At 57.8% G+C, this 13,594-nt stretch overlaps 1 protein-coding gene across 1 annotated transcript in view; it reads right to left on the minus strand.

Moving 5' to 3' along the window:
- CLPB (ClpB family mitochondrial disaggregase) overlaps nt 1-13,594 on the minus strand; it is an 86,527-nt gene that overhangs the window by 8,082 nt on the left and 64,851 nt on the right. Inside the window, 4 exon segments of the mRNA XM_075104298.1 lie at nt 971-1,132; nt 4,444-4,488; nt 7,106-7,161; nt 9,534-9,611. Coding sequence (XP_074960399.1) covers nt 971-1,132; nt 4,444-4,488; nt 7,106-7,161; nt 9,534-9,611 — 341 coding nt within the window.

The raw sequence follows: 13,594 nt of genomic DNA on the forward strand, positions 1-13,594 counted from the left end.
CTTGGGTAGCTACTGGGAGGAGTCTCGGGCTTCTATCAGCAACTTCAGCTGTCTCCAGAGGAGGCCAACGCACTCCTGGAGATGCCTGGGAGTTTTCCTGGAGAGCAACCAGGCACGGACCTTCCCCCAGCACACACAATGCTCTCGGGAGCCCCAGACCCCTCCAAGGACGCTACCCAAGGAGGTGTGTATATGTTAAGGCAGTTCCATGCCGGTAGCCCATCGGGACTCCTCCCAGGCATCCCAAGAGAGTTCTGGCTTCCTCTGGAGACAGCTGAAGTCCTGGGATGCAGCCCCAGACTCCTCCAAGGGAGTTAGCTGAAGAGTTTTGGCCATTGCAGGAGGGTTGGAACTAGATGATCTTCCAACCCAAACCATTCTGTGATTTTTACGTTTGGGGGAGGAAAGGTATAAGACACATCACATGCCATCTGAAAAGTCATAAATTAACCATCCTGAGCTAAAAAGCAGCAATTAAGAAGGCACGACCCGTGAGGGTACCGATGGACTACGAAGCCCCCAGACCGCCCTGCTTCTCTGATGTTGTGACGCCGCCGACCCGTGCCTGGGACCCTGCCTCGTCTCATCGCGCCTGCTGTCAGCCCAGCGATTCCTGCACCGACCTGTCACTGCGGGCTTTCCTTAGCAGTATCCCCATGACAGTCATCACCGTCACACCTTCCCGGTGCCACAGGACAATCCAACTCCCAGGCTTTTTCCTCAAGTTTCCAACCCTCCCATCACTGGCTTTTTCTTTGCCTAAAGATGTCATTTATTCCACCAGGAGACCTCGGCATCATCCTCTTCCCTGGTGTTAAAACGGAGAAGAGCCTGACCAGCTGGCTCACACCGATCCGGAGCATTTCAGCTCCGCTCCAGGACATCTCCTGCAGCCGTCGTCCCTTGCACCTCTCACAGTCACCTTCCGAACGGCCCCTGCACAAGCTCTGACCCCGAAACACGGGTTTACCTCATCGAACAACTGCAGCATGATGGTGAGGACATCTGGGTGGGCTTTGTCGACCTCGTCGAAGAGCACCACAGCATTAGGGCACTGCCTCAGCTTTTTGGTGAGCTGCCCACCCTCTTCGTGGCCCACATAGCCCGGCGGGGAGCCAATAAACTTGGCGACCTGGGAGGAAGCAACAGGACACGTGAAAGCTGGTCCGTGGATGCCAGGAGCGAAGCCGTCTCGGTACCGAGCGGCTCAGCAGGCAGCCACGACTCTTTGCTGCAGACAAATGAAGGTCTATATTCTTTGTGACATCTACCGCGCCCCGGGTATCCCAAAATCACCTTAATAAGCAACAGTTTGGTGAAAGGCAGGTTGGTGGCTCGCCCAGAGCTTTAACCAGCAGAGCCGGCAGGAGCGAAGGGCCACAACCCGTGCTTTTCCACACAGTGTCCGAGTGCCCCGTCCCAGCTGCCCCAAGGCCTGTTTTCATCTCCTTTAGCCTTTTTAGGAGCAAGAATTCAAAGGATTATGAGTGGCAGGCGGCTCTGGTGGGGAATCAAAGCTTGGGATGAGGCTGCAAGGAAAATATTTTTCCTGTGTCAATAACCAGCTTCACTAATTCTTGACACCACCTTTTTTTTAAATGAGGTTTAAAAACTCATAAGATTATTTGCAAGAATATTTTTGATAACAGAAATGATTTGGGGAAATGGTAAGTGATTTTTGACATACAGCTTCAAGCATTTTCAAGCAACCCGGGTCTGCGGGTGCACCTGAAGTCACAGTCCTTTAGGCATATAAAAGTTGAAAAGAACAAAGTTATCGGTTTGTTAATTCTCCGCGGTGCTCCGGGACGCCGGACGTGCAGAGCCAGCGGCCGGCCGCTTGTACGGGAAGCAGAACAAATTCACGGAGCTACATCCCAAATCCTCACAAAACAAAGACATTTCCTCTCCTTGATCGAGGGCAAGGAGGCAGCGCAGCCGACGGGCGGGTCTGTCATGGTCTCAGTGCCGGCCAGCGACGAGAGTCGCGTGTGCTGTGGCACGGCCGCGCCGGTGCGTCCCCGTTCGGTGAGCCCGGCTCTGCCGGGGCTGGCAGGGGAGAGGAGCCACGGCAGCTTCTCCAAAGCCAGCGCCGACAAGCACCCAACCTGTCCAGCTCGGGACAGACACGGGGCTGCTGGAGCGGGGCCAGAGGGGGCACAGAAATGCTCCGAGGGCTGGAGCCCCTCTGCTGCGAGGCCGGGCTGGGAGAGCTGGGGTTGTTCAGCCCGGGGAAGAGAAGGCTGCGGGGAGACCTTATTGCGGCCCCCCAGGGCTTAAAGGGGGGCTGTGGGAAGGGTGGGGGCGACCTCTTTAGCAAGGCCTGCTGTGACAGGCCAAGGGGGGATGGCTTTAAACTAAAGGAGGGGAGATTCAGACTGGATCGAAGGGAGAAATGTTTTACGCTGCGGGTGGTGAGACCCTGGCCCAGGTTGCCCCGAGAGGTGGTCGATGCCCCATCCCTGGACACATCCCAGGTGAGGCTGGACGGGGCTCTGAGCGACCTGATGGAGCTGAAGGTGTCCCTGCCCATGGCAGGGGGTTGGACTGGATGAGCTTGGGAAGTCCCTTCCCACCCAAACCATTCCGTGATTCTCCCACTCAAGCTGCTCCTTTTTGCCCCGCGACACGATCCGGCTGCCCGGGGCGAGCTGCCACCCCCTCCCCGCGCGTCGCCGCTGCCGCCCCTGCCCGCTCCCACGGACACGGGCTGCGGAGGTGCGGGGGGTCCCGCCGACTCGGGGAACAGGAGGGCAGAAATTAGCCGACAGCAGCTAATTCGTTGCATTTGTTTCGCAGCGCCTGGGGCTACGTGTGGCTCCCCGGGCTCCTCCGAAGGACGCTGTCTCCTGCACTGACCTCCTGATCCTTGTTTGCTTGAAAAATTTATATTGCTCTCGCCGCAATTCTCTGCTTTATTCCTTCCCTTTGCTCTGTCTCTTGTCTTTGTCAGGGCGCGGTATTTTATATCTTACATTTATGCTGTTCCTCCCGACTCCTCTTTCTTTGTACTGAATCATCAACACGGCTTTATTTTTATCTATTTTTCACTCCTACGGTGTACGACCCTACCACAACCGACCTATCAGGCCAGCCGCAAGCACGCCTTTACTTTCTCTTCCCACACCCCTTCACTTTGGATAAAATAACACATTTTCTGGACCTTTTCTAGGGCCCTGCAGCTCCTGACGATGATGCTGAGGCTCCCGCTGCCTCGTGCCAGGTCAAAACTCACATCAGCCCTTGTGGCAGCCTGGCACACCGAGCGTGAGGGTCTGCCTGACCCCTGCCCGCTCGCAGCCCGGTGTGTAGGGGCAGAGGCTGGCTGCAGCCCTCAGCCGCAAGAAATGCAAAGAAAAAGTGGTTTTCCCATGCTGGACCGGTCCTTCTGAGCGCCTCCCCAGCACCTTCCTCCTCCTCTCCTTCAGGACACCATCTTCCCAGGTCCGAGGCAGCCAGGCCGCCTCCTCCTCCTTCCCCGTCTCCATAACACAATGCAGCGGCTCCAGCGTTTATGGGGACGATCCTCAGATCCCTCACGGGATATTTCTCATCCCACGCTTTCTGGATTTGGGTGTGCCAGACCAACGGCATCGATAAAAAATACAGGGTCCCTACACAGCCGTCAAAAGAAAAATATTACGATCCTAGCTCAGCTAGGGCCTTGCTGCTTTCCGGGGAGACGGAGCCCTCCAAAGGGATCTGGGGCTCCCCCAGCTCCGGGGGTGACCCCGGTGGGATGTCCCACGTCTCCCGCGGCACCGGACTTGGGCCGGAGGGGTGGCGGGAGGGGTGGCCTCTGCGCCGCAGACCTGTCGCCTCCTGGATTCCCCCCTTTCCTCCCGTGGGAGGCACGCTGAGGTGCCGATCCCGCACCGGATCGGCATCGTGTCGGAGGTGCGGCGGGGAACGGCGCTCTGGGCTGAGCTCTGCCCGCCGGGGCGCGGGAGCGCGGCCAGCCCTGGCACGGGCGGGTGACGTGCGGCACGTGGCTCGTGCCCAGCCTGCAGGTTTTCATGCACAAGATGATCTCTTCTCAGTCGCTCTTCCCCCAAGGGTCGACACCGTGTGCAGGAGCCTCAGCGTCAGGCGCAAATCATCGGAGCTTTTCTTGCTCCTTGGTCTCTGTTCCTAATTTTTTTGAGATTAACGTGCTTTTTTTGGCTGCTGTTTCCCATATTGCACAGCCCGGAGCAGCTGCTGTTGCTCTGGGTCTTTGACACACCAAACCACCCAGTTTCTGGAGAACACGGAGGCAATTCGGGAAGGTCCTGGACGCCACTGCCAGGGTGAGACAGGAGATGCTGCGTTCAGCGGCAGCGGGGGGATGGTCAGCACCGCCCAGGACAGGGACCAAGCACAGGGCATGGACAGGAGTTGTTTAAATTACCCATTAAACTCAAAGCTGCACCCCTTGGAAGCAGGAACAGCCCATTTACTAACCTCGTGCCGCTCCTGGAACTCTGACATGTCCAGTCTGATGAAACCCTGCAAGAGAAAGAAATACTTAACACGGTATTTGATTAATTGGCTCAAAGCTTCGCTGCATTTGGCAGGCTCCTCCAGAACCAGGCAGGCGGCTGCCTGGCGGAACGCGTGGTTTTGCGGCGGCCAGACCCACCACAAAATGCTGAGGGTTGTTCTGAGGGAGAGGAAGATGCCCGCAGATTCTCAAAGAGAGCCAGGAACAGCCCCCGGCCGAGATTCCCTTCAGACGCTCTGCTCATCGGAAGGGCCGGAGCGATACAGACGGGACCGAGACAGCAGCTTCCACTTCGCGAAATAAAGCGGATATCCAGCTTTTTAGAAACAAATCGCAGGAAGAACGCAACGCCTCTCCGCGAAAATAAAATCCTAATTGTAAAGCCGAGGTAAAGCAGGGTCGTGGGCGATCGTCTCAAAGAGGTGACGTTGTTAGGGAATTTACAGTGACTACCCAAGCGCCCTTTTTGCATTGGAAAAACTGATGATTCACTGCAGATATTGAATTTCCCGGGCTTGCAGCTATAACCTAGCTCTAGTATGAGAATAGAATAGAATAGAATAGAATAGAATAGAATAGAATAGAATAGAATAGAATAGAACAGAATATTTCAGTCGGGGGGGACCCAAGAGGATCACCAGTTATTCCAGCTGCCCAAGAAGGCGGCGAGCAGGGAGTTTCCCAGCACCAGCGCCGGCACGGCCAGCCGGACACGACAGCTCTCCGTCGGCATCCCCCACGGGAGCCGGCACCTCCCCGCTCCGCCGTGCACGACTTCCAGGCGGGACCAGGCAGCGCTCCCGCCCTGCCGGAGACCCTTCGAGGCTGGTTGCAAACGTGCCACCACAGATATTATCCCCCAGCTACAGCCAGAGACCCAAGTGGAAGAGTTATTTACTGGGAAGAGGGAATGGAGGTGGGAGGGTGCGCGGACACGGGGTACAAGAGTAGGTATTGTGGAGGAGCCCTGTCGGTGTGCGCAGCTCGGCCGGGCACATGCACACAGCGCAGGAACAGCCACAGCCGCCCAGGGACCGGAGAATCACACAAGGGTTTGGGCTGGAAGGGTCCTGACCTTGACCATTCACCTTCAGAGCTAATGGGTGGGACGTTCGGTAGCGCAGCCAGAGCTTGATGGTCCCGGGTGACGCTGAGGGGCACCAAACCAAGACGGTGCTGCTCCCTCCTTCCTGCCTGGTTCGCCACTCTCCCGTGAAATGCCGGTATTTGGGGGTGGCGGTAAGAGTTCAGGCCAGTTTAGGGCAGATTTCAATTCAAACCAGCCATATTTCCTTGCAAAACATTAAAATACCAACAAAGAGCCCAGGGCAGAGCGAGGCGTACAAAGCTGGGGCTGAGGGGCGTCCCTCCAGCATCCCGGCGAGCAGCCGGCACAAGCAACGCGGAGCCGGGCTCTGCAGCTGCTGCTCCCAGTCCTCCTGCCTCCCCGTCCACGCCATGCAGGCTGGGTAAGGAGGTTAGCGCTTGCCATTACCCGGCAGCCTCTCTAGCAGTATGAAAATGGGACGGTTCCTTTCTTAACCCGACAGTTCCTGCGAGTTGCTGCAGCCCCATGACGGCCCGTGGGGCTCGTGACCCCCCTCACGCCGCCTGTCACAGCACTGACAGCCGAGCCGATTCACTGCCAGTAAAACTCTGATTCGCGCATGCTATTGAATTAACGCAACCTTCGGCGTTTCACTGATCTCTCCGTTTGATGTTTGGCCGGGCACTGACCAGTTCCAGGTGTGGGAGCTGGGGATGAAGGTGCCCGAGACCCAGGAGCCGGGATTTATTGCTTCTGGAAGGCAATTATAGAAGGATGAGGAAAAGAAACCAGAACAGCCATTTTTTATAGTGCTGTTTTACTTTTGATCTTCTTCCTACACGTGTCATTTTACCTTGTGCCCGTTCTCTGCCAGAGGATGTGGGGGCGAGGAGTTAATCTAGCGTCGGCGCAGGGGGTGGCTCAGCTTGAGTTTCCTCCTTTTCCCCAGCTCCAGCCTCCGCGCCTTCCCCAGCCCTCGGTGGGAGAGAGCTGGGCACGTCCCCAAGGCAGGCAGAGGCTCACACGTGAATCGGGGAGCCCGGCTTTAAGTGCTCTGTGTTCTAAAATCTTAGATATCCCTGAACTATCCCCCTGCTAAGTCACCGCTGCCACCCCCGCTGTCCGTACGGGGACAAGGCGACAAGTGGTGCAGCCAAGGCCACGTAAAAGGGATTTTCAATATTTTATCCTCCTAAAAATTCGCAGCGTTATTACTAACAGGGCAAAAACACCACGTTCACAACACAGGACGTCAAAATGACGGCAGCGTCCAGCCGGGAACACAAGAGATTGTTAAATCCGTCCGGATTTTTACAGTTCAAATACTGGTAATGTGGACAGGGAGCTTCACGGGGTCATTTTAAGGCAGCAGAAGCCCTTTCTCGGCGCGCACACACAGACCTTGCATTTCTCTTCCCTGGCTGAGCTCAGCGCGCTGCAATGCAGCCGGGCTGCCCGGTGAGCCGGACTCCCAGCCCAGCAAAGCCAGACAACGCCCCTGCCGCCAAGCAGCCGACGCCACCCCGCCGCCGACCGCAGCGGGACGGCAAAAAGCGAAGGGAAGAGCCCTTTACCTTTTTGACGTCCTTATGGATGTACTTGGCTGTCTGCTTGGCCAGCTCCGTTTTACCTGTTCCAAAGACGGGAAGAAAAGACTCGTGTTAAAGCAGGCTTGGTCACCGTCTGTCTGTCCGTCAGCTGCGCTAACGCCAGGGCTGGCACCTCCCGTTACCAATACACAGACTTTTCTGCAAAGGCACCCGTGGGAAGAGGGCGCCGCTGTGGGAGCCCCGGGATAACGCCCTGCCGTGGGGCCCGGGCCGGACCCCCCGGCTGCAGCTAACGGGTGAGGAGGGGGGCGGCAGCGCTGCGCCGGCTGCTTCGTTTTTAGTAGTTCATTCTTACACGATGGGCAGAGAGGTCTTTATTTTTTTTCCCCAAAAAGGTGTGGTTAGATCAGCGTTTTGCTACATTTATTCTCAATATTCTAGGTTTCATGTGCGATGTCTTTTACTCTCTAGATAAAGAATTTCAGGGAAATGGGATATTCTTTTTTTTGATGTATATAAGGTGACCGTCATAAAATTCTAGGACTAGGATCAACCAGCAACGGGGCAAATCCCTGCCGAGCCGGACGAGCACAGCTCACCAAGGCCAGATCTTGTCCTCCCAACCCGTCCGTTCACTGACCAGGCAGGCTCTACCCTGCGTCGGGAAGATCCCCTCGTCCCCGGAGCTTCCCTCCCGCCACCCACTGGCGCATAATTGCTGGGTTTATCAGGTTGATCAGGTGGAGGATTGGGGCTGATTTCGGCTCCTGGGATTGTCGGCGGAGGCGAGGTGCAGCCTTTCACAGCCGCGGAGGACGCTCTGCTCTGCGGGTTAACGCCGGCTCCTCGCACAGCGGCTGAAGCCCGTGGGCTGCACATTTATCCACTTCAGATTTACCTGCACGCTGGCAAACAAACACCCTGACAGGCCAGGGCAGAGAGCAGGCACGCGGCTACGCCACCGACAGCTACTGCTAAGTAAAATGATTGTGCCTTAAATCTACCAGCTTAAATCTGCCCGCTGCTTAAATCAAACCTAAATCAAAAAAAAAAAAAAGGAGAGTCTTACTGGCCCACCTGCCCAGCCCCACCCTGACAAAGCCGTATTTTCGGTGACGGCAGGCTTGGTGGGTCAGATCTGCGGGCTCAGGTAATGAGATCACCACAACAGGGCTGCAAAAACCCGGGAAGCCGTCGCCGCGCTCGGAAGCCTGCCCCGGCGGGTAAAACCTCTGCCAAAACTTAGCATCTTGTTTCAGTTCGGGCTTTGCTGGCTTCGTGTGCTGCCGGATCGTCGGTCCCGATGTGCAGGCGTGTGGGCGTATCTGTGTACTCACGCGTGTTGTGCATACGCACATATATGTGAGCGGATCTTTAACTGCTGTGGGAGGCTACTGAAATGTGAAGACGCATCAGGCGTTTTAGCTTGCACGTATTTGGGCTTTCAGACTGCTGCTACAGCGAGACCTATATAAAATATCCATTTGATACAATAAAATTCTCAGCTGCTTTGCTTTCGTATCTCAGCGTTCGTTTTTACGGCAGTAAAAGAAGGGGGAAAAAAAGCAACCCACGGAACTACACGGGAGCTGAAGGGCTGACAATTGTCATTACTGAGCCTTCAGACCTGCTATAAGCAGTGCAATGAAGTCTCAAAAACATTTCTTACTGGTTTTATACAGCTTTATAGCAACTCATTTAGAGTTAATACTCGGCCTGCCACTGCTCTGAGGCAGGAGCCTGGCCAGGCAGCCAGCGGCGCGTGTGTCCCCTCGCATTAACCCCTCCGGCACCGGCACCTTCCCGAGGACCGCGGGAGCCAGCGGACGCAGGAGAAGCACCGAGGTTGTTTCAAATGTCACCGTTCGGTTTCTTTAAAGTCCCCTTCCCCCCCCGTGCCCCTTTTCTCCCTGACTAAAAGTCATTTCGCCCATTTCATGAACTGATCCGCCGTCGTGTTGCATTTCATTGTGCTGGAGGACAAATATTATCGGTGTCAATAAAATCCCGTCACGACAAGGCGATGCCGGCCCACAGGAGCAAGATGAGCAGAGATTTGGTTTGCGAGCAGCAAAATTCCTACTGTTACCCCACCCATGGAGGCATTCCTCCCGGAAAGCACAGGGCTGTTAAAAGAACACTTTTCTTGTGAAAACTGCCCCTTTTTGAGGCTCGGAGGGCAGCCGCTCCCCCGGGACGGACCGGCACGAGGCCGCGTGTGCCCCAGGACGGGCCGTGGCCGTGTGTGCCGGAGTCTGGCAGCGGTTGCCCTGCGGGACCAGGGACTGGGTGACCAGTTGGAAGGACGACGGCACTTTTAAATGGCTTTTTACTCCAAAAAAGTGCTGCCGGGCGCAGGGGGAGCCCGAGGAGCAGCCCTGCCGCCGCCTGCTCTCCCAGCCCAGCCGCTCCACGGGGCTCTCCGCCCCTCTCACCGCAACCCAGACGTTACCTATTCCAGACGATCCCAAGAAAAGAAAGACCAGTGGGTGCTCCTCGTCATACCAGCCATTTTCCTTCCTCCGAATAGCTGCATTTAAAGACAAGGAAAACAAAAAACGGGGGGGGGGGGAAGGCATATAAATCAATGACACAAAAGCAAGTATAATTATCACTAAGTATACACTATGTTTTACTGCTCTCTACCCACTCAAAGTCCTCACTACCATTAGTGCTATCTAATTTGATTAGCCAGCCAAGGCCCCAGAGACACCTAATCAGGTTAGCATGGATTTGGAAAGCTGCCCAGAGCAGATTTCGGATAAAGTTTTCCAGGATGTGCACTCAGCGTTGCCAGGGCGACGGCCGGGAGGGGGGACAGGGATGGATGGATGGACGGGGCGATGGGGAGGGGGGCTGGCGAGGGGAGGATGCGAGAGGCACGCCGCGTTGCCAGCTCGCAAGTGCAACCTTCCTGTGAAAAAGCAGGCTTGGGGAGGTTTATGCGTTACTTCTTGCATGGAGGTGGAAAGCGGGAGGTTAGGATCGAAGGTCGCAAAAGCTCTGAACTGGTGCAAGTCCAGAAGGACTGGGAAAGGAGAGCCGGGTACCTCCGCGCCGGACAGCGATGTCCAAGGGCATCCTGGTTAAGATACCAATGGAAATTTTTACAAAAGGCAAGGAGGGTTTGGAAACCGAAACGCCCAATGGCCTCCCAAACTCCTAGTCCTAACCGCACACGCCTTCTCCAGGACAGACGCTGGCCCGCCTGGCGGAGCTGGCGATGCCTCCTACCCCCCCGGGGTGGCCCACAGCCACCCGAGCTGCGATTCAGCCCCGCCGAACCCCCTCGGACTCTGTGGGCACGTTTACCAAACCACTAGCATCGCTGCGCTAGGCTTATCTGGAAGATAAGGGATGGCTTTTGAGGCCAAGAGCGTCAAACGTAGTCACCTGTAGGCTGGACCTGGCCTGTGGGGCACAAGAGTGACTGCCCTGGGGTCCGCTGCTGCTTGGCCTGTTGGCTAAGTATTTAATTCTTAGCATTTTAATATTAGATACCCCCTTGGTTGGACTGGACTTGGTGTCTGGTGGTTGGGAGACACCCGCAGATGGACTGGGTGTCTCCTCTACCCACTGCGGGCACCCGCTCGGTGCAGCGATGCTCCCCGGAGCGGCGGGCGAAGGAGGAGGCTCAGGGACGAGTGCGCCCCATCCGCGGGACCTCCTTCCCGTGTTCTGCTGCCCCCCAGCTACCTCCAGCTCTGGGGGTCTCCTGTGCCTGCCCAGCCTCCCCTGGAGTCCAAGCAAGTGCCACCAACCTTTGAGCACAGCCTATGGAAAACAGCATTTGCAGCCTGACACGTTCCGAAGTGACCACCAGTAAATGCGAAATACCGATGCAGGCGGGTAGGGTGGCTCATCCGCGGCTCGGGCACAACCTGGCAGCTGGCCCTCGCAAAACGACGTGGTGCAAGGCTCCAGAGCGGAGCCCTGACCTCGCCAGATCACCGCCTGTGTGCTGAGAGCTAACCGCAGAGGCACTGCAATGCACTGAATTTCCAGCTCCTGGTTCAGACTCGCATCTCAGTCTTCCTGATTTATCTGCATTATTTAAACACGGCCCGCATTACAGCTCTTAAAAAGAGTTATTCTTGCCGTATGGATCGGTGCACGTTGTAAAGCGTTTGGTGATATTTGTAGGAAACGACATAAACTAAAACCACACGGCGTTATAAACGACGGGGAGGCTCCGGGGAGACGGTCCCTGACGCGTGCCTTTCGCACGGCAGCGGCCGGGCGTCAGCGCGACCGAAGACGCGGCGCGTTATGTTTGATAGAAGCAGGGCACGAAATGGGCAAGATGCCTGAGAACGAGAACCTATGTTCTCTTTAAGGTAGCAGAGGAAAACAGCAGCATCCGAGGGAGAAGAACAGAGGGACACTGCTCAGAGATCCGCAGCTCGCCCGCGCTTTTAAAATAAAGCTCTTTAAACGTCGCTGTACAGGCGGCACTGCAAAGCTCTGTGTTCGCTGCCTTCCACAGCAAACACGGCAATGAAACCCCCGCTCCCCTCCCTGGGACCGCCACCCCCGAACCCCCGCTCCCCTCCCTGGGACTGGCACCCCCAAACCCCCACTCCCCTCCCTGGGACTGGCACCCCCAAACCCCCACTCCCCTCCTGGGACCGGCACCCCCGAACCCCCACTCCCCTCCCTGGGACCGGCACCCCCGAGCCCCCGCTCCCCTCCCTGGGACCGCCACCCCCAAACCCCCGCTCCCCTCCTGGGACCGCCACCCCCGAGCCCCCGCTCCCCTCCCTGGGACCGGCACCCCTGAGCCCCCGCTCCCCTCCCTGGGACTGGCACCCCCAAACCCCCGCTCCCCTCCCTGGGACCGCCACCCCCAAACCCCCGCTCCCCTCCTGGGACCGCCACCCCCGAGCCCCCGCTCCCCTCCCTGGGACCAGCACCCCCGAGCCCCCGCTCCCCTCCCTGGGACCGCCACCCCCGAACCCCCGCTCCCCTCCCTGGGACCAGCACCCCCGAGCCCCCGCTCCCCTCCCTGGGACCAGCACCCCCGAGCCCCCGCTCCCCTCTCTGTGACTGCCACCCCCAAACCCCCGCTCCCCTCCCTGGGACCGGCACCCCCGAGCCCCCGCTCCCCTCCCTGGGACCGGCACCCCCGAAATGCAGCCTGGGTCTGAGCCTCTGCCCTTGTCCCTCAGCCCCCGGCTCTCGCTCCCCGCGTCTCCCCGGAGCACCGTGAGGAGCTGTGGATTTGTTTCCTCCCCGGAGCTGGCGGGAGAGCGTGATATCACCTTTATAAATGGGGAAATCTGAATTCAACCTGAAGGAAAAGGAAAGTCAGCCCACTAAACCCTCTGCGTGACGGGGAATGGGAGAACAAAAGATCCCTAAGAAAAGGCATCCCACCCGCGGCACGTGAGGAGGTCTTCCTGCAGGAACAGGGCGAGTGGACTGCCAGGGGACATATTTAATAACTATTTCCATTTTGCATGCCAAACGAAGCTGCGTATCACAGCCTCCAGACTGGCGGTGAAATGCTGCCTCTGCCAGCAGGAGACACGGTGGGAAGATGTTTAATAGCAGCAGCTCAGGTGAAATATCCCAGCAGCCGGATGGTACAGCTGCACTGAGGAGTCGCAAGTGCATTTCCTAGAATCACGGAATGGTTTGGGTGGGAAGGGACTTCCCAAGCTCATCGAGTCCAACCCCCTGCCGTGAGCAGGGACACCTTCAGCTCCATCAGGTCGCTCAGAGCCCGTCCAGCCTCACCTGGGATGTGTCCAGGGATGGGGCATCGGCCACCTCTCGGGGCAGCCTGGGCCAGGGTCTCACCACCCGCAGCGTAAAACATTTCTCCCTTTGATCCAGTCTGAATCTCCCCTCTTTTAGTTTAAAACCATCCCCCCTTGGCCTGTCACAGCAGGCCTTGCTAAAGAGGTCGCCCCCACCCTTCCTACAGCCCCCCTTTAAGCCCTGGGGGGCCGCAATAAGGTCTCCCCGCAGCCTTCTCTTCCCCAGGCTGAACAACCCCAGCTCTCCCAGCCCGGCCTCGCAGCAGAGGGGCTCCAGCCCTCACAGCATTGCTGTGCCCCCTCTGGCCCCGCTCCAACAGCCCCGTGTCTGTCCCGTGCTGAGGAGCCCCGAGCTGGAGGCGGCGCTGCAGGGGGGTCTCCCAGAGCGGGGCAGGGGGGCAGCACCCCCTCCCTCGCCCTGCTGCCCGCGCTGCTGGGGATGCAGCCCCGGGCACGGTTGGGGGTCTGGGCTGCGAGCGCACGTTGCCGGCTCGTGTCCAGCTTTTCACCCCCAGCACCCCCAAGCCCTTTTCGGCAGGGCTGCTCTCAACCCGTTCTCCACCCAGCCTGTATTTGGGCTTGGGATTACCCCAGCCCAGGCACAGGACCTTGCACTTGGCCTTGTTAAGTTCATGAGGTTTGCACAGGCCCCCCTCTCAAGCCTGTCCAGGTCCCTCTGGGTGACACCCCAAGCTCAGTGTCCTTGGCAAACTTGCTGAGGGTGCACTCGATCCCCCTGCCCGTGTCGCCA

This window comes from Phalacrocorax aristotelis, chromosome 1 (assembly GCF_949628215.1).
Source record: "Phalacrocorax aristotelis chromosome 1, bGulAri2.1, whole genome shotgun sequence".
Lineage (NCBI taxonomy): Eukaryota > Metazoa > Chordata > Aves > Suliformes > Phalacrocoracidae > Phalacrocorax > Phalacrocorax aristotelis.